This window comes from Odocoileus virginianus, chromosome 20 (assembly GCF_023699985.2).
Source record: "Odocoileus virginianus isolate 20LAN1187 ecotype Illinois chromosome 20, Ovbor_1.2, whole genome shotgun sequence".
In the NCBI taxonomy this organism is placed as follows: domain Eukaryota; kingdom Metazoa; phylum Chordata; class Mammalia; order Artiodactyla; family Cervidae; genus Odocoileus; species Odocoileus virginianus.
Window position 1 is genome coordinate 45,087,741 of NC_069693.1, and position 24,225 is coordinate 45,111,965.

Here is a 24,225-nt window from a genome sequence, read left to right on the forward strand (position 1 = left end):
TCAAAAACACAAATGCTTGGATCTAAGGAGAAAAAAATAGCAACTCCTCAAAAGAGAAAAATTAGTGGCCTTAATGAAGTGGCCCTTAAAACTTTCAATAACATCCACCTATTTAGTAAGACTTAACATGTTGCTAAGTTGCATACTCTGAGACACTTTTCTAATGGGGTCTTTGAGGATGAAATGGCTGTCTTGATGATGGGAAAATGTGTCTGAAAGGCAATGGGTTTCAATTTGCTTTTAAACTTTCAGGCATTATGACATTCTTGAAGACCGTGTTCCTTCAGGACTTATTGTTGACTACCAAAATCTGTTGACTCAATGTGAGGAGAGTTACAGGAAATTTTTAAATCTGAGAAGCAGTTTGTCAAATTGTAACTCTGATTCTGAGCAGGAAAACATCTCTATGGTGGAAGGGTTAAAGTTGTATTCAGAGATCGAACAGCTGAAACAAAAGCTAAAACTCATTGAGAATCCTTTGTTGAGGTATGTATATTTTTGTTATTCTCAACTAGTCAGCATCTTTTCTAACCAGCTGTCCTACTGAGAACTGACAGGTCTGTTTGGTTTCTTTAAGATATGTATTTGGTTATCAGAAGAATTCTAATATACAAGCAAAAGGCATCCGTCCAAATGGCCAGAAGGTCACCCATGTGGTCTCCTCCATCATGATGACTGGTCTGCTGCAGTCCCTGCTCAGGGATAGGCTTTGCCCAGAGCCTTGTAAGGAAGAAATAGAAATTCAGGTAAAAGGAGCGTTTCTTCTTCCAGTTGCTTTTTTTTGTCTGATTCACCCAAGGCTTTCCTAAATTCTACAGAAAGTTTATAGGTGTCTTCCTGAGCTGGTTTTCTGTGGAGTGGGAAGTAGTGAGAGCACTGCCTTTCCGCATAGTCACTTATAGTCGCTGATAGTCACTTAGAGCCACTGATATTCGCTTATCAGTCACGTAAAGGGCTCAGTGCAATAGCAAAGGAGATAAACAAACAGTTTTGGCTCCCTTTTCAAAATGAAACATGAAGGCACCTGGAGTAATATTCAGGTTGCATTTGAGGGGTGTATATTTACAATATGTTGTTGTTGTTTTCTAGTTCCATAGTGATCCGTTGTCTGCTATAAATGCCTGCTATGATGGTGACACTGTTATTGTTTGTCCTGGCCATTATGTGGTACATGGTGCATTCTCCATTGCTGACTCCATTGAGTTGGAAGGTGAGTATGGAAGATCATACAACCAAACTCTCCTGCATGAGACACTTAAGAAAACAGGAAATCATTGATCTTGTTGAAGCTCTAAGAATTTTATTTCAACCCAATTAATTTCAAATGAGTTGCCTGGAAACATTAAGGGTTTTTGAAGTGTATAGGTTATTGAGTCAGTGTTTGAGCAACATGAAGTATGAGTCTTTATGACATTGTAAATGTTGCAAAGACAAAAATATAGAGGAACAACCACTAGGGAGAAATGTAATTTCAGACTATAGGTGGTTGATGGAAATGAATTCATTTCTAGAATAAAAAAAAAATTCCCAGCAATATTTTTTTAAAGTTTACTATTTTTTAATTTGTTGTTTCCTCTTATTTCATGTATGTTGTAGATATATTGGTGCACGGTTTTTGTTTTAAATTTAGCTTATTTTTGTGAGAGGTATAGGTCCAACTTGAAAGTAGACTGAAAATCTTTATCTTAATTATTTTAAGAACTTCTGAATGTCACAACGTCTAAAGTGTACTTTTGAGAACATTAGCATTGAAAGAGTCTATTAAAAATAGCTTTTAGCTGTTATAATCTTACTGTACATTTAGAGTGATTCCTAAATTTAGGTTGCTTTACAGTAGTTCACCTTGGTCTTTTGTATTGCCATAGCTTGTCAAATTTAGATGCACCTGCTCAACTATTTATCAAAAGAACTTCAAGTTAGCAATAAAACTTCTAATGCAAAAAATCATATATCATTTTGGGATTGGTACAGCTGTTCACAAACTGCTTAAGCTATGTTCTTTATCTTGTGAAAACTTCTTAATGGAAGCTAGGCTGGGAGTTTAATATCCTGCTGTTCACCAATATATCACCTCACCCCATTTTTTGTGTGTAATTTTTGTTCTGTTTCCTCTCCAACATTTGATATATAACAGATGTGTGTTTTATAAATAACATCTGCAGAATAAATCACAGCAATAAAAACACTTAATTTTTTTGGCATAGTGCAAACAGCATTGATATTTTAGATTATGTGGTGGAAAAGCATTCTTCCTAGATTGGTGAGGAAATTACAATGTAGTTGTGCCAGTGTGCCACAAATAACCAGGGCTTCCCTGATGGCTTAGTTGGTAAAGAATCCACCTCAATGCAGGAGACCCCGAATTGATTTCTGGGTCAGGAAGATTCCCCTGGAGAAGGGATAGGCTACCCACTCCAGTATTCTTGGACTTCCCTTGTGGCTCAGCTGGTAAAGAATCTGCCTGCAATGCAGGAAACCTGGGTTTGATTCCTGGGTTGGGAAGATCCCCTGGAGAAGGGAAAGGCTACCCACTCCAGTATTCTGGCCTGGCGTATTCTAGTCCATGGGGTTGCAAAGAGTTGGAGACGACTGAGCGACTTTCGCTTTGCCAGGTGGTGCTGGTGGTAAAGAATCCACCTGCCATTGAGGAGATGGAAGGGATGAGAGTTTGATCCTTGGGTCAGAAAGATCCTCTCGTGTAGAAATGGCACCCCACTCCAGTATTCTTGCCTGGAAAAGTCCACCAGCAGAGGAGCCTGGCAGGCAACAGTCCATGGGGTCACAAAGAGTCGGACACAACTGAGCAACTAAGCATATAAATAACCATATAGAATTCTGATAGTTAAGAATGTAAGAATGTAAGAATGACTATAAATATATGAACATAGGGCATTTCTGAGAATTTGGGGAATCATGGTATCTCTAGTGTGACTATATAGAGTAATTGTTCATGAGGTAAATTAAAGCTTATATGATAGCTTATCTGATCTATAGCTAACACTTATAACAAGTGATATATTTTGAGTACCCACTATTTGCATGGTATTAATAGTACTTATAATAGGATTTTTCTTGTTAAGAAAATGCATTCACTTAGGTTAAGGCTTTGTGTTTTAAACGGCTAGGATTATGTAACTTGTTTATATAATGTAACATGGCCATTCTTTTTATATTTTTAGTTTTCTGATGATAAAAAGTTACTATTTTAAGAAATGTGCAAAGTACACATAGACATTAAAAAGAATCAGGGGAAACAATTTACAATCTAGTCATCCAGAATACAGCATTAGTAGCATTCCCGTGGGTGGAGTTCTCTTGCATTCTCTAGTGCCCCCACCCTCTTCAAATGTAGAAAACTTTAGAGATTTTGCCTGTTTAATGTTTTACTACTTTCATTTTCTCAAGCAAAGACTCAACAATGATTCTTTGACATTTAGACAATGAGAATTAATTCTTAAAGCTTTGTCTGTGTAATTCTGGTTTATGATAAAGTCAGGCAACGTTTTCTAGTTTTTGATACTCCTGTTTTTCATAAGCCCACTCAGAGATCTACCTGCATTATTAGTTTGATTAAGATTTGTAGAAAACAATGTTTTTTATTGGTTAACAAGGTAGACCTATTTTTCCAATAGTTAAAACTGTTCTAAGCCAGTTTGTCAGATTTTGGGTCAGCCTGGTTAAGAGAATATAAAAATGAGAAAATCTTGAGAAATGCTTATGCTTTTTCAAACCTAACTGCATTAGAATAATAGAATCTTTGAGTTGGGAAGTAAAAACTAAAAGGCTGAATGCATTAAAGCCTTGTGACCCAGCTGTGAGTACTTATGATTATTATTATTATTATTATTTTTAACCTTTATTTGCATTTATTTTCTGTGGCATTTATTCCCGGGCCATAAGTTTTTGTTTTTTCAGTTTCTTCTGGGATATCTTTTTCTTCTGTGCAACCTCCTCTTCTGGTTTAGGAACAATCTGTTCTTTTTCAGTAAGGATCATCTCAATGTGGCAGGGAGAGCTCATGTAGGGGTTGATCCGACCGTGAGCTCTGTAAGTCCTGCGCCGCATCTTGGGGGCTTTGTTCACTTGGATGTGCTCAATGACCAGAGAATCTACATCTAAGCCCTTAAGTTCAGCATTACTCTCTGCATTTTTGAGCATATGTAGTAAAAATTCAGCGCTCTTTTTGGGCCACCGACCCTGCGTCCAGCCCCACTGTTTGGCCTGTGCACACCTACCAACTCCACCATTGTAACAACGGAATGGCACACATTGCTTCTTTAAAGTGACATCCTTCAGATACTTGGTGGCTTTTCGGATATGCATACCCTTTATGGCCTGGGCAGTCTCACGAGTGTTCTTAAAGTGAACACGAAGATTTGAACCTCTTGATTTGCATGATTTTGTGGGGTTTTCTGGGTCGAGTGAATAGCGCACCATTTTCAAGGGTCAGCTCAGGCCGCTTACCGGAAAAGGTATTATTATTTTTTAGATGACTGATGGGGGTAGTCTTCTTGATATGCAGGCAATTGTTAACAAATTTTATACTTTGGTAAAACTTAAGATAGATATGTGGAGAAATAGATTTTATTTATTTTTTAAAAAGATTTTTCTTTTTTTGATGTGGACCTTTTTTTTTTTTTTTTAAAAGAAGTCTTTATTGAATTGGTTGCAATATTGCTTCTGTTTTATGTTTTGGTTTTTTGACCATAAGGCATGTGGGATCTTAGCTCCCCAACCAGGGATCTAACTTGCACCCCCTCCGTTGGAAGGCAAAGTCTTAACCATGGAACCACCAGGGACGTCCCTCGATTTTATTTACATGTAACTGGGTTGATTGGTTTCAAATATCATTTGGAGTCATTTGAAATGAAAAAATGTGTCATATAAATTTTGTTTTTAGACATTTCCCTTCCCCCATCCTAAATGTTCTTGCTCTCTTCCTTAGGATATGGTCTACCAGATGATATTATAATAGAAAAGAGGGGCAAAGGAGACACTTTTGTGGACTGTACGGGTGCGGATATTAAAATCTCAAGCATAAAATTTGTTCAGCATGATGCCGTAGAAGGAATCTTGAGTAAATATCTGAATATTTCATTTATTATTTGTTCCAGGCTTTGAAGAAAAACTTTACTTCTCCTGGAAGATAGAAATGAAATACCACTTTTGAGTAGTATGAAAAGCTGATTACTTATGTACATAGCTTGAAAACTTAGGAAGCTTACTCTAAAATGAAAAATAGTTCATTGTATTCTTGAAAATTTGTTAGTTTAATATTTGTTTCTGAGTGATCATTTTTTTCTGTTAGAACATTCCAATATGTGGTCTGTGTTCTTTGTATTTGATTTAGTCCTGGACTCAAACCAGCTATCTTCACATTGTGATAGTATTTGTTTCTTGGGATTTGTATCCCCTATTTTGAATTGGGCCTCCTTTTCTTCTCTCTGGTAAGATAGTCATGAAAATTACTTTCTTAATTTTTTTTTTGTAATGAGAAGTGATTTTTGACATGATTTTGCATTTCTGAGGTCAAGTCATTCTTTTTTAAAAATACCGCTTTTAGATTTTAGAAAATAGCTCAAAATAGTCATTGTTTTTATAAAATAAGAATTCATAATTTCAGTAACAAAGTTTAAATGAGAATTATTTAGACTATCTACTATCAACTCTAGGCCATTTCTAATATTGTAAAAGATACATTACTTCTTAAAGCATTTGATTGCATGTTTTCATCATAGTCATTCACCGTGGCAAGACTACATTGGAAAACTGTGTACTGCAGTGTGAAACTACAGGAGTCACAGTACGAACATCAGCAGAATTTTTAATGAAGAACTCAGATTTATATGGTGCCAAGGTATAATCATCTCTTATCCTTTTGGGGAGTAGCTTAGGTTTAAGTTCTAAATAGATAAATAAAACGTAGGACAAGATGTAAATGCATACTTCTGTTCTCTTTCTTCAGAGAACTTCAGATACTTACATGCATTAAGTTGGCCAGACTCAATTGTATAATGTTCTTCTTATTTAGCATTTTCAAAACAGATTATTAGGAAGACAGTAATACATCTCACAGTTTCTGTGTCATACCTTTAAAAAAGAGGTTAGACTTTTTAAGTTGTAACTTTGTAAGTGATGTAGTAATTGAGGCTTGTTTGCTGTTTTTAAATCAAATTTTTATTTTGAGATAATTGTAGATTCACATTCTGTAGTAAGAAATAATACAGAAATAGCCTGTATGTGTACCTTTTACCAGTTTCCTCTAATTGTAACATCTTCTAAAACTATAGTACAGCATCACAACCAGGATAAAATTCAGTTAAGTTGAATATTTCCATCACTACAGGGATCCTTCATGTTGCTCTTTAAAGCTGTCTATGTGCCTCTCCTTCTGATCTTCTCCTTAATCACAGGCAAATGCTAATATGTTCTCCATTTGTTATTTCATCATTTCAAATATGTTATGTAAATACAGTATATACCCTTTTGGAATTGGCTTTTTTCACTTGGCACAGTTCTCTGGATCTATATACAGGTTGTTGCATCTACCAGTAGGTTCTTTTTTTATTGCTAAGCGGTACCATGTATGATTGTTCCACACTTTTAACTGTTCACTTGTTGAATAACGTCTGTTGTTTCCAGTTTGGGGATTTTGTAAATAAAGCTACTGTAAACACTGGTGTACAGGTTTTTGTGTGAACATCATTTTCATTTCTCTGGGGTAAATACCTAGGAGTATAGTTGCAGGACATGTGGTTAGTTGTGTGCTTACTTTTTTTAAAGAAACTGCCAAACTGTTTTCCAGATTAGTTGTACCATTTTACATTCCTACTTACAAAGTCTAAATGATCCAATTTGGTATTTTTGATCCAATTTTTTGTATTAGATCCAAGTTTTGGTTTGGTATTATGGATCCAATGATCCATATTTGGTATTTTCACTACTTCTTAATTTTAGCCATTTTGATAGGTGTGTTTTAATTTGTATTTCCCCAGTGGTTAATGAAGATGAACATTTTTTCATATGCTTTTTTGCCATCCTTACCCTCAGTGGAAAATTCATGACTTTTGTCCATTTTCTGATTGGATTTTTTTTTTTTTTACTGTAGAGTTTTGAGAGTTCTTTATAAATTCTAGGTATGAATCCTCAGTTGGGTACATCAGTTACAGATGTTCTAGTGTGTAGCTTGTTTTTTCATTGTTTTCATGAGGCTTTTACAGACAGAGCAAAGTTTTAAAGTTTGACGAAGCCCAGTTTATCAACTTTTTCTTTTTATGTGTAAGAACTCTTTGTCTAGCCCTAGGATGCAAAGATTTCTCCTGTTTTTGTGCCAGTACCATACTGTTTTGATTATTGTACCTTTGTAGTATAGCTTGAGATTAGGAAACATGGTACCTCTTGTTGTTCTTTCTCAAGATTGTTTTGGCTATTTGGGGTCTTTTGTGTTTCCATACAAATTTTAGAATTATTCTAGTTCTGTGGAAAATGCCATTGGTATTTTGATAGGAATTGCTTTGAGTATGTAGATTGTGTTGAGTAGTATGGTCATTTTAACAGTATTCTTCCAATCCACTAGCACGGTATATCTTTCCATCTCTTTGTGTCATCTTTGATTTCTTTCATCAGTTTCTTACGTTTTCTAAGTGCAGCTTTGTTTTTTATCTTGGCCATGCCACATGTCATATGGGATCTTAGTTCCCTGTCTAGGGATTGACCCCACACACCCTGCAGTGGAAGTGCAGAGTCTTAACCACTGGACTACCAGGGAAGTCTTGTTAAATATACAGACTTTTTACCTCCTTCATTAGATTTGGTCCTAGGTATTCTTTTTGATGTGATTGTAAACTGGATAGTTTTTTAAATTCCTCTTTCTGATAATTAGTGTATGGAAAGGTAACAGATTTCTGTATGTTAATTTTGTATTCTGCAATTTTACCAAATTCATGATGAGTTCTAGTAGGATTTTGGTGATGTCTTTAGGATTTTTGATGGATAGTATCATGTCATCTGAAAACAGTGATGGTTTTACTTCTTTCCTATTTGAATTTCTTTTATCTCTTGTCTGATTGCTGTGGTTAGACTTTCAGTACCACATTGAATAATAATGACAAGAATGGGCATCCTTGTCATGTTTTCCTGATGTTAGAGAAAATACTTTCAGCTTCTCACCATTGAGTATGGTATTAGCTGTATATCATTCATTTTATTGATGTATATTCCATTAATGGACACTTTGTTGAGAATCCATAAATGGCTATCGAATTTTGTTCAAAGTTTTCTTTGCATCAACTGAGATGATCAAATGATTTTTTTGATTCTTTCATTTGTTAATGTGTTGTGTCATGTTGATGGATTTGCAGATATTGATCTGTGTATCTCTGAGGTTAATCCCACTTGATCATGCATATGACCCTTTTAATTTATTGTTGGGTTCTATCTGCTAATATTTTGTTGAGGATTTTTTTATCTATGACTGTCAAGAATATTGGCCTGTGATGCATGTGTGTGTGTGCTGTCTGTTTCTGGTTTTGATATCAGGTTGATGGTGGCCTCATAGATGAGTTTGGGAATGTACCTCTTCAATTTTGGGGGATAATTTAAGAAGGATAGATGTAAACTGTTTGTATGTTAGGAAGAATTCACCTGTGAAGATGTCTGGTCCTGGACATGTGTTTGCTGAGAGCTTTTTAAATTACTGATTCAATTTCATTACTGGTAATTGATCTGTTCATATTTTCTATTTATTCCTGATTTGGTGTTTAAAGATTGTACATTCCAAAAAAAAAAAAAAGATTGTACATTTCTAGAGATTTATCTATTACTTCTAGGTTGTCCATTTTATTGGCATATAATCGTTCCTTGTAATCTTAGATGATCCTTTGTATTTCTGTGGTATCAGTTGTAACTTGTCCTCTTTCATTTCTGGTTTTATTTGGGCCCTCTCTCTTTTTCCTTTGTGAGCCTGGCTCAGGGTTCATCAATTTTGTTTATATTTACAAAGAACCAGCTCTTGATTTCACTGAACTTTTCTATTATTTTTCAGCCTCTACTTCATTTATTTATACTCTGATCTTTGTTATTTATCTCCTTATCATGACTTTGGAGTTTCTTTGTTCTTTTTCTGTTTCCTTTACCACTACGTTGTTTATTTGATATCTTTCTTATTTTCTGAGGTAGGCTTGTTTCAGTGTAAAGTTGCCCCTTAGAACTGCTTTTGCTGCATTCCGCAGATTTCAGATCATTGTATTTCTATTTTCATCATTGTGTTTTGGATCATTTCTGCTTTCATCTATCTCCAGGTATTTTTTTATTTCTTCAGTGACCCATTGTTTATTTAGTATCATGTTGTTTAGTTTGTACATGTTTGTGTTTTTTGCAGTCTTTTTTCTTGTAGTTGATTTCTAGTCTCATACCATTATGATCAGAAAAGGAGCTTGATAGCATTTCAGTTTTCTAGAATTTTGAGATTTGTTTTCTGGCTGTAGAATTGCCATATGCACTTGTAAAGGATGTCTTCTGCTTCTTTTGGATGGAACGGTACTTATTAAGTCCATGTGGCCAGTGTTTCCTTATTGATTTTTTCTCTAGAGGATGTATCCATTGAGGTGGTGTTAAGTAGTCTACTATTATTGTATTACTGTCAGTTTCTTTATATTCTCCAGTGTCAGTGCATACATATTTACAATTGACATATCTTCTTGTTGAGTCTGGTCCTTTATATTTATGTCATGTCCTTTGTTATCTCTTGTTACAGCTTCTGTTTTCAAGTCTATTTTGTTTGGTGTAAGTATTGCTGTCCCAAAGTTTTCTTTTCATTTGCATGGAGTACCATTTTTCATTCATTCATTATCAGTTTGTGTGTCTTTAGATCTGAAGTAGTTTCTTGTAGACAGTATATATACATGGGTCTTATTTTATATCCATTCAGCTACTCGTGTCTTAATTGGAGTATTTAGTCTATTTACATTTAAAGTATTGATAGATATGTACTTATTATCATTTTGTTCATTGTTTTGGGGTTGTTTTTGTAGTTCTTTATTGTTCCATTCTTTCCTTTTTTTCTCTTCCCTTATGATTTGATGACTGTCATTGCTGTTATATTTGGATTCCTTTCTCTTTTTGTGTGTCTATTATAGATTTTTGATTTGTGGTTACAGTGAGATTTATATATATATCAACTTTCATGAATATGTGATTGTTTTAAGTTGCTAATCTCAATTTCAAATACATTTTTAACAACGCTGCATTTTACTCCCCTGCCCCTACAGTTACTGTTTTTTGACATCTAACTTTACATCCTTTTGTATATACCTTAACTACTTAGTGCACATGTAGATGATCTTACTATATCTTTTAATCTTCCTGTGAGCTTTGTACATGGTTGATTTACTACTTTTACTGGATAACTGCTTTTATCAATCAATGAGCTTTTCCTTTCATAATTTTCATGTTTCTCATTGTGACCTTGTCTTGTTTGCTTAGAGAATTCCATTTGGGATTTCTTGCAAAGCTGGTTCTGTAGTGCTGAATGCTTTTAGTTTTTGCTTTACTTCTGATCTCTCCATCAAATCTGAATGAAAGCCTCGCTGGATAAAGTATTATCTCTCTTTTTTTCAACATAGTATATGACTCATTCTATGTAAAATGTCCAGGATAGCCATGTCTATATGCATTAAAAGTAAAGTAGTGGTTGCGTAGGGCTGGGCATAGAGTGGGGAAGAGGGGATTGGAGGTAATAGCTGAAGGGTACAGGGTCTTGACCTAAAATGATGAAAGTGTTCTAACATTGACTGTGGTAATGGTTGCACAACTCTGTGAATATACTAAAAACTATTGAATGGTACATTAAACTTAACTGGGTGAATTGCATGGTATGTGAGTTGTATCTCAGTAAAAAGGGAGTGATGCAGCCAGGATGGTGGGATGCATCCTTTGGGCTCCAGTTTTCTCCTTAACCCCCTCTTATCTTCACTGTCCCTGCACGGTATCTTCCTTCCCACCACATTTCAGGCCAGGAGTGTCTTGATCTGTCCCTGTCATCCCTGTTGCCCTTCTCTTCTTTTGGGTGGACCATGAGGTATGCTGGCCTTTTTTTCGGCTGTTGTCCAGTATGGGGATTTCTTTTTTGTTTGCTTGTTCAAGCATAGTTGATATATTACAATATTGCATTAGTTTCAGGTGTACAGCAAAATGATTCATTAAAACATATATATGTGTATGTATATTTTTCAGATTATTTTCACAGATAGAGTATTCTTGGTTTTAGTTTTTTCCCTTTTATCACTTTATATATATTGTGCCCTTTGGCTTTCAGAGTTCCTGCTGGAAAGTCAGCTGATAGCCTATGGGAGTTCCGTTGTATATAACATGATGCTTTTCCCTTGCTGCTCTTTTCTTTTTTAAAATTTTATTTATTTTTTGATTGTGCTGGATCTTTGTTGCTACTGACAGACTTTCTCTAGTTATGGCGAGTGAGGGCTACTCTTCACTGTGGTATGTGGGCTTCTCATTGCAGTGCCTTCTCTATTGCAGAGCACAGGCCTTAAACACGTGGACTTCAGTAGTTGCCGCAGACAAGCTCAGTAGTTGTGGTGCCTGGGCTTAGTGGCTCTATGGCATGTGGGATCTTCCTAGACCAGGGATCAAACCTGTGTCTCTTGCATTGGTAGGCGGATTCCTAACCACTGAACCACCAGAGTTTTCCCTTGCTACTTTTAATATTCTCTCTTTAATTTTTGCCATTTTAATTATAATGTGTGTTGATATGGTCAGTCCTCTTTGATTTGATCCTGTTTGGGACTCTCTCTGTTTCCTGGGCCTAGATTTTTGTTTCCTTGATTAGGGTAGTTTTCAGCTTTTATGTCTTTAAGTGTGTTCTCTGCCCCTTTCTCTTGGTGTTCTCCTGGGATCCTTAAAATGTGAATGTTCTCCCACAAGCCACTTAAACTGTCCGAATTGCTTTTCATTCTTTTTTTCTGTTCAGCTTCAGTGATTTCTATCTCTTTTCCATATTGCTGATTTGTTTCTCTGCATCATTTAATCTACTATTGATTTCTTCTAGTGTATTTTTCATTTCAGTTATTGCATTTCATCTCTGGTTCTTTTTTATATGTTCTAAGTCTTTGTTAAATTCATTGTATTCATCCAGTTTTCTCCAGAGTTCTTCAGTCATCTTTTGACCATTACCTTGAACTCTTCATCAGGTAGATTGCCTATGGGATTTTTGTCTTGTTTCTTTTTTTGGAACATGTTCCTCTGCACCTCATTTTGCCTAATTCCTGTAGGTGGGTTGCCTACCTTGGGGGTGTAGGACTTGACTGTACTACGTCTCTGCCCTTTCTATCTGTCTCTTTGCGGTTCCTTCTTTGTAACTTTAATTGTGGGAAATATTTTCTGCTAGTTACCTGATAGTTCTCATTGATAGTTCCTTTGGTAAATAGTTTATTTTTAGTGTGCCTCTTGGGGGAGGTTCTCAGGGTCTTCCCACTTCACCATCTTTGCCACCAGTCTAACTACAGGGCTTTTTTGTAAATATTCTTTATCAAATTAAGGAAGTTGTCCTCCATTTCTGTTTTCTGATAATTTTCATAATGAATTTGTGTTGACTTTTGTCAAATGCTATTCACTTTCTTTCATCTTAGAATGTCTTGATTTCTCTTTATTCCTAAAGAATGTTTTCACTGGGTATAGGATTCTAAATTGACAACTCTTTTCTGCTAAATCTTTTTAACAATACTGTGCCACTTTCTTCGGGCCTCCATGGTTCCTGATGAGAAATCCTCTTTACTTGAATTTTTTCTCTAATTGATAAGACATTATTTTTCCTTGACTGCATTCAGGATAACTTTTCCTTTTTCCCCCTTTCCTTTTGGCCTTAAACTTTTGTAAGTTTAATTATGATGTACTTTGAAATGGATTTCTTTGAGTTTATCCTGTTTTCTCAGATTTTTTAATCTGTAAATTTAATGTCTCTTGCCAAATTTGTGAAGTTTTAGCTATTTCTTCTTTGATTTTTCTTTTTTTAGCTTTACCTGCCTTCTTTTCTATGACTGATAATCAAACTTTTAGATCCTCTGTTATTGTCCTATAGGTCCCTGAGGTTCCGTTCTTTTTTTTCTTTTTAGATTGTTTTTTCTCTGTCAGACTAGATGATTTCCATTGTTCTGTCTTCCATGTCACGGATTCTTTGCTCTCTTCTTTTCCTTTATGCTGTTGTGCCCATCCACTGAGCTTTTTATTTCAGTTATAGTATTTCTCAGTTCTGAAATTTCCATTTGGTTCTTTATATCTTCTATTGCTTTGATGAGACTTTCTATTTTCTTATTCAGTCTTCTATTTTTCATTTAAGTATTTAATAATTGCTCACTAAAATAATTGGCTGCTTTAAAATCCTTGTCAGCTAATTCCATCATCTCTGACATCTTGGTTTTGGTTTGTATTGATTACCTTTTATTAAGTTTGACATCTTCTTGGCACTTGATATGACAAGTGATTTTCAACTGAACCTGGATGTTTTGTGTTATATTATTAGAATCTACATCTTCTGTCTTGGGTGGGCGTCTCTTACACTACTATAGCAGGGAATGGGGTAAAGGCTACTGCATTATTACTACCAGGTCTCCAAGTTGCCCATTTGGCTTCCATTGGTATCCAAGTTGAGTGGGAAAGCTTGTTACTGGTGGGTGGGTGTAAGAATTCTAGTTTCTTACATGTCTCCACTGATACTCTGGCATATGGCAGTGGGCTTGTTACCACTGGCAATAATGAAAATCTAGAGCCCCCACTGGGCCTGCTCTGACACCACTCCAGTAGGGAATGGGTGCAGCATCTTGTTGTCAGTTGAGGGTATGAGTCCAGGCCCTCCACAAGGGTGAGGGACTTGTTACCAGCCAGTGGGGATGAAAATCTTTGGCTTTAAGTGATACTACCTCTGGGTGAGTATTGGGGTACCTAGTCACAGCCTTGAGAGGGTAGAAATCTAGGCTCCCCCTTGGCACTTGCCAGCATGGATGGAATAGACTAATTTTTTTTCCTATGGTGTTTGGCTAGAATAGAGCTGTTATTGTTTAAAAGTTTTCTGTCCTTCGAAGCTTGCCTAGTCCTTTGGCTAGAGAGAGTGGGATTTTGGGGAGGCTTTTCTGGTCTGTGTCTGATGTTTATGGATCGCTAGCTCCTTCAGTTTCATGTCTGGAAGTGTGAGGCAAAAAGAAAACCCAGTCTACCCTAGGTTGGTGTCATTTCTCAGGGGTTGAGGTGTCCAGGTAGCCTGGCTTCTTTACTCCACTTTTCAACTGTATTATGTTTGTTTTATATATAATGTCCATGAGTTTTATTTGTACCATCATTTTAGAAGAGGCAGCCTTTTCAGTTTCTTTTTAGTTATTAGATATCTGTTCAGTTTCATAATATATTTTGAACATGATTGTCCCAGTTACTAGGTGGCTGCTGGCCTAAGTTGTTCTCTTCAGGTTTTACATGATTCCTGATAATTTGATATTTAAACTGTTTTATTGTGTATGTATTTTTAATGTTATTGCCCATAAATCTATTTCTGTATATAGCTACAAACTGAAAGTCTTAGCTGAAGGCCCATTTCACAGATCTTATGACTTCTACAGAGAGTTAGGTGGGTGTGTAGTGACCATGCCCCTACATATCAGTAATCTCTAAAGGGGGAAGTAATAATAAATATTTTCTCATGGTACATTACCATTCCTAGGGAAACAACTCAACATACATTCAATAGATATGTCATAAATGGTTAATTGCAACTCTTCCAGGATATTGTGTATGAAATTATCCTAAAAGTGAGTTTTTAAATAATCATTGAGGTTTGAGTGAAATTTTTACTTACTAAAGTGCCTAGCATAGTGTCAGGAGATAAATTATTCCTGTTCCTGTTACTTCTTTTGTTGGTACCATTTGGTGCCAGGGTCAGTGTGAGAGAACTGGGCCGCGTGGATTGTCCTGGCTACTGTCAGGGCATAAACAGGGCGTTTGAATCAGCTACTCATGTAACATTAGTAGTTACTGTTAGCACTAGTTAGTAGTCGCGTTAGTTATTTTAGTTCACAGAAATGATTTTCAAGTTATGTTGGGATATTCTTGAACTGGTGTGCTTTTCAAAATAGAGCGCCTTATTTCTATCTACAATTTAACAATATCTTACTAGATTTGAACACTGTTCTCCAACTAATTGAGTATATCTAAAAGAATGGTTATTTTTAATATGTGCCTCTTTCAATGTAATTGTTAACTGACATTTTTTGGGAAGAATCACAAAACTGATTTGTCCAGAATGAAAGAGTGAAATAGTAATCAAGTGTTGAAACTCTTAGCCATTGTTGTGTGTGTGTGTGTGTCTGTATGGTATTTGAATATGATAAATGATAGACAGCTTGCTGGAAATTAAGCAAGTGGAAGTGTTGATTAGAAATACTTAATAAAACTTTCTATAAAACACTTTATATTTGTGCTACATTAAAAGTCTAAGAAGTGATAAACCTTCTTTTGTAGTCCTGCCTATTTAAAACTGACTGGATTGCTTTAAAATGTAATTTGTAGGGTGCTGGTATAGAAATATATCCCGGGAGTAAATGCACTCTGAATGATAACGGGATCCATCACTGCAAGGAAGGGATCCTCATTAAGGTGAGCCCCTGCTGAGACACCCTCTTTCCAAAGGGTAGAATTTAGGTTTTAGAATTTTAAATTGAGAATTTAGGTTTTACCTAAGAAACAGTTATGTTTTATGAAATTCCCATGTTATTTCTGTTGTTTTCTGTTTTAAAAAGCATAAACAATATATAAATTTTAATGATATCAATAGTTGGTGGTTGAAAGTCTCTTGTGAATACTTTGCTGTCCATAGGTCTGCAGAAATAACAGAGGAACGCTGTGTCATTCAGAGCTCAGATTGTGCTACCGCATATTAATAAGCATAGCTTTCTATTTTATTTTTAGAATACCCTGAAGAAAGTGAGAAGATTTTTAAAGCAGGCAGTGTTAAATGTGTCAGTTCCTTGAAACATTTGTTTTCAATGTCACAGGACTTCTTAGATGAACATTATGACATTCCCAAAATATCCATGGTGAATAATGTCATACATAATAATGAAGGTTATGGTGTTGTCTTGGTGAAACCTACAATTTTCTCTGATCTGCAAGAAGATGCCCAAGATGAAACTGAAGGTATGGTATATTTAGTAATTTTCTAAATAAAATCTCAACCTAGTTTATTTCAGCATTAAGCTCTGATTAAAGATAGAAATCTTCTCTTTTAAAAAAAGACAACTAGCATACACTTAGGTACAGAGATAGAGAAGCTTGGTAAAGCTGTAATATGGAATCTAGGCGTGAAAGAAACTTTCAAGGTCAGCTGGTCAAAGCCTTGATGTGTGGTTTCTGTAGTCCTGCAGTTCCCTTATCAGGTTTGGTTTTCTCTAAATTTATAGAATAAGGATGGGCATATTCTAGCATATACTAGGCTGTTGCTAACAAATCCTTTGGCATTTAAGGATGGAGGCAGGAAAATGAACATGCCTGGTTGAAAACTGCATTTGACTGGAGGGGATCATAGAGTTTGCCTCTATTTTTTATTTGCAAAAGTAAATGTCTCCCTGACAGCTGTCTTTCTTGGCAGCAAAGCTGAGCTAACTCAGTTGGAAATTTCTTTAATTTCTTTCTTTTTTTTAAATTTATTTTAATTGGAGGCTAATTACTTTACATTATTGTGGTGGTTTTTGCCATACATTCACATGAATCAGCCATGGGTGTACATGTGTTCCCCATCCTGAACCCCCCTCCCATCTCCCTCCCCATCCCATCCCTCAGGGTCATCCCAGTGCACCAGCCCTGAGCACCCTGGCTCATGCATCAAACCTGGACTGGCGATCTATTTCACATATGATAATATACATGTTTCAGTGCTATTCTCTCAAATCATCCCACCCTCGCCTTCTCCCACAGAGTCCAAAAGACTGTTCTTTACACCTGTGTCTCTTTTGCTGTCTCACATATAAGGTCATTGTTATCATCTTTCTAAATTCCATATGTATGCATTAATATACTCTTTTGGTGTTTTTCTTTCTGACTTACTTCACTCTGTATAATAGGCTCCAGTTTCATCCACCTCATTAGAACTGATTCAAATGCATTCTTTTTAATAGCTGAGTAATATTCCATTGTGTATATGTACCACAGCTTTCTTATCCATTCGTCTGCCGATGGACATCTAGTTTGCTTCCATGTCCTGGCTATTGTTAACAGTGCTGTGATGAACACTGGGGTACACGTGTCTGTTTCAATTCTGGTTTCCTCACTGTGTATGCCCAGCAGTGGAATTGCTGGGTCATATGGCAGTTCTGTTTCCAGTTTTTTAAGGAATCTCCACACTAATCTCCATAGTGGCTGTACTAGTTTGCATTCCCACCAACAGTGTAAAAGGGTTCCCTTTTCTCCATACCCTCTGCAGCATTTATTGTTTGCACAAAGACTTTTTGATAGCAGCCATTCTGACCAGCATGAGATGGTACCTCATTGTGGTTTTGATTTGCAGGAAATTCTTAAATTCCAAGCCATGACCCACATCACTATGAAATCTCAGCCATGCAGGATTATGCCTTGGAATGGGTGAGGAACATTTAAAGGATGATGAGTAGTCCTTCTCATCCTTCAAGGTCCACTCCAGCTATCTGTTAGTTCTTTTTCTCCTCATAGTTCTATAGGTCAGAAGTTAAGGTGAGCTTGGCTGGGTTATCTGCTTAGGGTCTCACAAAGGTGAAAGTGAGGTATCAGCTGGGCAGGGCCCTTATCTGAAATCTCTGGGGGAGAATCTGCTTCCAAGTTCCTTATGTTGGCAGAATCAATTTCCTTGAGGTTGTAGGACAGAGATCTCTTTTTTATTGTTGTTGCCAGCTGTTGGTTAGGGGTTGCTCTCAGCTTTTAGGGATCACTCTTGGGTTATTGCCGCATGACCCCCTCCATTGCAGCAACAGAGGACCTCCCTCAAAGCAAATCTCTCACGCTTCAAATCTTTCTGACGCTTTCAGTCTCTCTATGCTTTCCTCTTCTTCATCCAGCCAGGGAAAACCTTGCTGTTAAAGATTTGTATGATTAGGTTGGGAATACCTGAGTTACATCCTTTTCTTAGGGTGAACTGATAAGTAACGTTAATTACATCTGCAAGGTCCTTTTACCATTTAACAGTCATGAAAGTAACAAGGGGCAGGCATCACAGGGCCATCTAGAATTCTGCCTATCACAGGCAATCACTTATAAAGCTGCTAAATTGGGAGTTCCTTTAAGGAAACTAAAGTACTAGTACTGTTCTGTTTATCTTTGTATCTAGCTTCTAATACAGTGCTTAGTAAATATCCAGGAGAGGTCTGTTGAATGAATGAGGTCTAGGATAAAAAGAGAAAATTTGAAGTTAATAATCCTGTATGAAGGTCAGGAAACCTTGACAGTTAAGACAACTGCTTGTTGAGACACTTATGGCAGAGAGTTTGAAAAGTCCAGTCAAATGACGCAGGACCCTTTGACAGAAAAAAATTAAAACCTCTGATAGACTGTAGAAATACATGTTTTAGTTGGGTTAGTTTGTATATTTAACTCAATCTGTTATAATTTGTTTGTTTTTTCAGAAAATAAAGCACTTAAAGTTCAGACAAGTGGAGAGGCAGATGTAGCTCAAAGAGTGGATCTGGAAGAGCTGATTCAGTGTGCAGCTGGTAAAATGGAGCTTTATGCGAGGGCTGACCTTTCTGAGCAAGCTGAAGGCAATTGTGAAATTGTAAATGAACTAGTTGCTGCCTCCACACAAAAAGGCCAGATGAAGAAGAAAAGGTTGAGTGAACTGGGGATCACACAAGCTGATGACAACTTAATGTCACAGGAGATGTTTGTTTCAATTGTGGGGAACCAGTTCAAGTGGAATGGGAAAGGGAGTTTTGGCACATTTCTTTTTTGACCACTGTGATGTAAATAGATAGCAAAATATTAAATTTTGCACGTGGCCCCCAAGAATCACTGCTGCTATCACACTTTGCTTCATGTCTATATTTTGTGTCTGATGTATTCAGTTGGATTTGAATGAAATGTAGCTTTATTTCTCTCTGCAAGTGTTGCACGTAAAACTCTTCTCTCTTTGTTTTATAAAGTCATAAAAACATAAAATAGAAAATATTTGGAGATTCTTATCCAGAAAGTCTTGCTTTCTCAAATACATAGTTCCCACATTAATTCTATTAATAACTTTCTAGTATAAATATACTTTAGCACTTCAAAGATGAGGAAGAAAGGCAGAGAATGCCAAATGAATGCACAAAAACGTAGTGTATCAATATGCAGTATTCTTATAGTCTTTTTAATCCCAATTATAGTGAGTCTGATATCCATGCTTTATTTGCATAATACCTATAATATTTGCATAAAAGCTTTTATCATTGGGAGGTGACCTGCCTTATCAGACTTATTGAGAATCTTGAGTGGAAATGCCTTTTTATATTGAACTATGTAATCATCAAAGCAGTAATAGCATAGCAGGTTTGAAACAGGAATGAAACGTGTTATTCAGAGCCATTGTGTACATAGAGCATTTTCCCTGTTGCTTAATATGAATGATTAAAAAGAAAATACTTTTCTTTCACCATAAATGTACTCTGATCAGATTTCTTACATAGGCAAAATGATTACCTATAAACCTATATCAGCTCTATGTTCTTGATATCATATTGTAAAATACAGCTTTTAAAAGTATTTATATTATAAAAAAGTATATGTGACATTAATGTTCCTACTGATTAAAATTACAATGATGAAAATAATAAATTGAATCTTGTAATATTTTTCAAATGCATTATGGGCCATTGTGCATGTGTGATCCTTTGAAGTACATACAGTATTTTGACATCATTTTAGTGTTTCAGAAAGAGTATTAAAATTTTTTCTCAGAGAAATTGTTTCTTAAATATGAATAAGTTATAATTTTATTTTTCAGATGCTAAAAATTGTGGAAGGATTTGTGTTAGATTTTTTGTTTGACCATTGCAAGGCATTTTTCTTTTACTCTTTAAATCCTGTTCCAAAAATTATACTAATTAATTCTGTATCACTTGAGCTAAATTCTTATTTGAAAACCACTTATTCAACTTAAAAAGATCAAATTGGTTTTCTGATTAAATTTTTGTTTTATCTTAGAGTTTAGATTTTGTTTATTTTCTCTTGTAACTTACTAGAGTGTCAAGAGAAAGACCAGGTAAGTAAAGGTAATACCTTCTTTGTTCCTTATTATAGGATGATGGTTTTTCAGATTTCATTTCTATCTTAGTTTAAATCTAACCTTACTATATATTAATTTTTGTTCAAATGATAAGTTAGTGAATAGAGTATATTCTTATTTAAGTTACATAGAGTCCATTTTGCTTATTGGGGAGGACTGAGCATCTCAGATAACTTAGTTCAGGGAATATAGAGAGAGCCCTCGAGGGATTTGACAGTTGAGGTGAAAATACTGACATGGAAAAATTTTTACTTGAGATTAAGTATTAATGTATAGTCAAATCCACTCTTCTGAGTCTTGTGACTTGTTTACATAGGGCTTGTCTAATACAAGCTCATGAAAGTATTTTATATTATCTTCTAGTACAACTAGGCTTATTTAAATTTACACGTCTAATCCACCTGTAATTTGGTTTTATATATGTTATGATGTAGAACTCTCTTTCTCTCAATAGTTAGCAAGTTCTCTTGATAGTGTCTATTGACTAGTTCATTTTTTCCCCATTTAATTGGAATCATGCTAAATTCTGATATTTGCCTATAGTTGACCCTCTGGCTTAAAACTACTGTCTGATAATCTCTAGCTAAGTGTATATTCTGTTACAAGGATCTACGTCACTAGCACTCAAATCAAATTTGACTAGAAGTATTTTCTAGCCATCCTGCATTGTAGCAAGTTATTCTTCCTCCTAGTCACCAGAGGAAAATATGGCCTCACTTCCCCTTTTGAAGGTATTTTTCAAAACCTTCTTGAAAATTATCTTTTATCTCTTTCTTTGATATAATAAAAAATCATCCATTTTAAATCTACAACTCTTTTTGAGTCTTGACAAATATGTAGTTATGTAACTACTACTACAATCACAATATTGAAAGTCCCCATCATCTTTAATAAAAGCTCCCTCATTTTTCTTTGCAGTCAATCCTCTCTGCCTTCCATTGGGTCCTGGAAACCTCTGATCTGCTTTCAGTCACCATAGTTTTGCTTTTTCCTAGAATTATATATAATAAAGAATGACTCAGTATATAGTCTTTTGTATCCATCTTCTTAAGCTTAGCATGATGCTCTTAAAATACATCTATATTGTTTCATGTGTCTGTAGTTCATTTTTATTGCTGCATAGTTTTCCATGATGTAGATGTTGAGTATCCTACCAGCAGTCTGTGTGAGTTCTAGTTGCTCTCCATCTTTGCTAACACTTGGTATTGCCATTCTTTTAAATTGTAAGTATTCTAACGGATGTGCAGTGATAGCTCATTGTTTTTAATTTGCATTTACTTTATGATTGATGTTTAGCATCTTTTCATATACTTACTTGCCATTTCTATATCTTTGGTGAAGTGTCTGTTCAAATCTTTTATTTATTTTATTCCCCCCAATCAGGTTTTCTTATTGAGTTGTAAGGTTTGTGTTTTATTTTAAATTCTGGATGCAAATTTTTAATCAAATATATGTTTTGCAAATATTTCCTTTCTGCCTGTGGTGTGAGCTTTAATTTTCTTAATAGTACCATTTAAGCAGCAGAAGTTTCTTCAAGTCCAGTTTATCCGTATTTCTTTTTTTATGGTCCATGCTTTTTATGCCTTCTCTGGAAACTTTTTTTTCTCTTTTCCTACCTTCTGTTTGGGCTTCCCTTGTGGCTCAGTGGTAAAGAATCCACCTACAATATGGGAGACCTGGGTTCTATCCCTGGATTGGGAAGATCCCCTAGAGAAGGAAAAGGCTACCCACTCCAGTATTCTGGCCTGGAGAATTCCATGGACTATATAGTCCAATAGGTCACAAAGAGTCGGACATGACTGACTTTTACTTACCTTCTTTTGGGTTGATTTTTTTTAACTTTTTTAAAAAATGGTTCCATTTTATCTCCACCATTGGCTTATTTTATATATATGTGTGTGTGTGTGTGTGTTAAATATATATTATATATTTTATAGTTTTGCTTCAGGGCAGTAGTTCTCGATCAGAGGCAAGTTTGACCCCTTACCTCCACCCCAAAAGGACATTTGCCAAAGTCTGGAGACATTTTTCATCGTCACAACTTAGAGTGGCGTGCTAGAATTGTGTTTGTTAGGTAGAGGCCAGGGATGCCAGTAAACATCTGAATCTGACAGTGTACCTGCACCCTCACATTGTGGAATGACATTTTGGCCAAAAATCTCAGTTGTACCAAGAAAAGCTCTTGCTCCAGGCAGTCCTCAGCAACTCTTTCTGTAAAGATCCAAATAGTAAATACATGGTCTTATATCTCCTTCTACCCACCCGCTTCCAAAATGTATAAAACATTCTTAGCTTCTGAACAAAAATAAGTAGCAAGATGAATTTGTCCTGTGGCCTGAATTTGCTGACCCTTGCTCTACGGTTTGCAATGGACATAAACTGTCTTCTCATCTTATATGTAAGGTCCGTTTTCCCTTGTTTCCCTTGTGCTATTGTCGTCAAACATTTTACCCTTACATAGTTATAAGCCCTTCAATATTTTGCTGCCATTTTTGCTTCAAACTATTAGCTTTAAACTATTAGTCAGAAAGATTGAAAAATATGTCTTTTATATCTGTTAATGTATGGACCATTTCTGACACTCTTCATTCTTCATTATATAGATCCAAATTTCTATTTGGTATCAAATTCTACCTGAATAATATTCTTTATCATTTCTTTTGATATAGGTCTGCTAATAGTGAATTCTCCTAGGTTTTGTTTGTCTGAAAATGCCTTTTTCTTTAATTTTGAAAGATGACTTTTTGCTGCTTAGAGAATTCTGAACTGACAGTGACAGTGTATCTCAGTGTTTTAAGATGCTGTTCACTGTCATTTCACTTTCATAGTTTCTGGCAAGCAGATTGTTTTTAAGATTCTATCACTGGTTGTCAGTCAGCAGTTTCATTATCCTATATCTTTGTGTTGATTTTAATTTGTTTAATTTCTATTTATTCTGCATGGAGTTCATTGTACTTCTTCATTGTGTGAGTTTATTTTTTTCAGATATTTTTTCTCTCCTGTGCTCTCTCTCATCTCTCTTTCCTTAACTCTAATTACATACATGTTTCTCTGTTTTATTTTGTTCCTAAGGTCGCTGATACATTATTCATTTGTGTTTCACTTTGGATAGTTTCTATTGCTATGTCTTCAAGTTTACTAAAATTTTCTTCCAAATAGTTTAAACTGCTATTAATCTCACCCATTTCAGATATTATGTATTTTTTAATCCCAAGATGGTTTTTCAGAGTGACTATAACATCTTTCCTTTTGCTCTTTAACATGATTATATTTTCTTCTAGTTTCTTGATCATATAGGACATATTTATAATAGCTATTAGTGTCCTTATTTGATAGCTTTATCATCTCTGTTGCTTCTGGGTCTGTTTCTATTGATTGGTTTTACTCTTGGTTATGGGTCATATTTTCCTGTTTCTTTGCTGGTTGCTTATTTCTGATTGGATGCTAGGCATTATGAATTTTCTGTTAATGTGTGATTTGTTTTAGTCCTTTATAGTGTTGGTTTTTTGTTTTTTTTTTTTTTCCTGGAATGCAGTTACTTGGAATCAGTTGAATTCTTTCAATGTTTGCTTTTAAGCTCTGTTTGGGCAGGTTTAGAGCAGCTTATAGTCTGGGATCAATGTACACCTTTCTTTGCTTTTCCGGAAACCTATCTGGTGCCCCATATATTATGAGGTCTTTTCACTTTGGCTGGTAGGAGTGAAGTTTTTTCTGCTCATTCTTTTCTGGTGACCCTTTCCCTAGCCTTGGGTACCTTTTTTCACACATATGCAGGTTGGTACTCAACCCGTACTCAAGGGGACCCACTGCAGGTTTCTGAAGCTCTCCTTCTGTACGTTTCCTTTCTCTAGTAGTTTGCCGTGCAAATTCTGGGTGCCTTGGCCTCTAAACTCTTTTTTTCTGTTTCCTAACCTTAGTGAATCACTGTGCCCTGTTCCCTCGCC

General features: G+C 35.6%; 1 protein-coding gene across 3 annotated transcripts in view; it reads left to right on the forward strand.

Moving 5' to 3' along the window:
- The window catches only part of SHCBP1 (SHC binding and spindle associated 1), a 35,223-nt gene extending 15,365 nt beyond the window's left edge, over positions 1–19,858 (forward strand). For 2 of the 3 annotated variants that reach the window (XM_020902916.2, XM_020902918.2), the window contains 8 exons: positions 253–486; positions 578–746; positions 1,090–1,210; positions 4,946–5,077; positions 5,739–5,857; positions 15,565–15,651; positions 16,050–16,191; positions 18,645–19,858. In XM_020902916.2, the coding sequence (XP_020758575.1) occupies positions 253–486; positions 578–746; positions 1,090–1,210; positions 4,946–5,077; positions 5,739–5,857; positions 15,565–15,651; positions 16,050–16,191; positions 18,645–18,970 (1,330 nt within the window). In that variant the 3' untranslated portion in view covers positions 18,971–19,858. The remainder of the gene's footprint in view (positions 1–252; positions 487–577; positions 747–1,089; positions 1,211–4,945; positions 5,078–5,738; positions 5,858–15,564; positions 15,652–16,049; positions 16,192–18,644) is intronic. The other variant, XM_070451367.1, reaches the window with a different exon arrangement.
- The last annotated feature ends 4,367 nt before the right edge of the window (positions 19,859–24,225 follow it).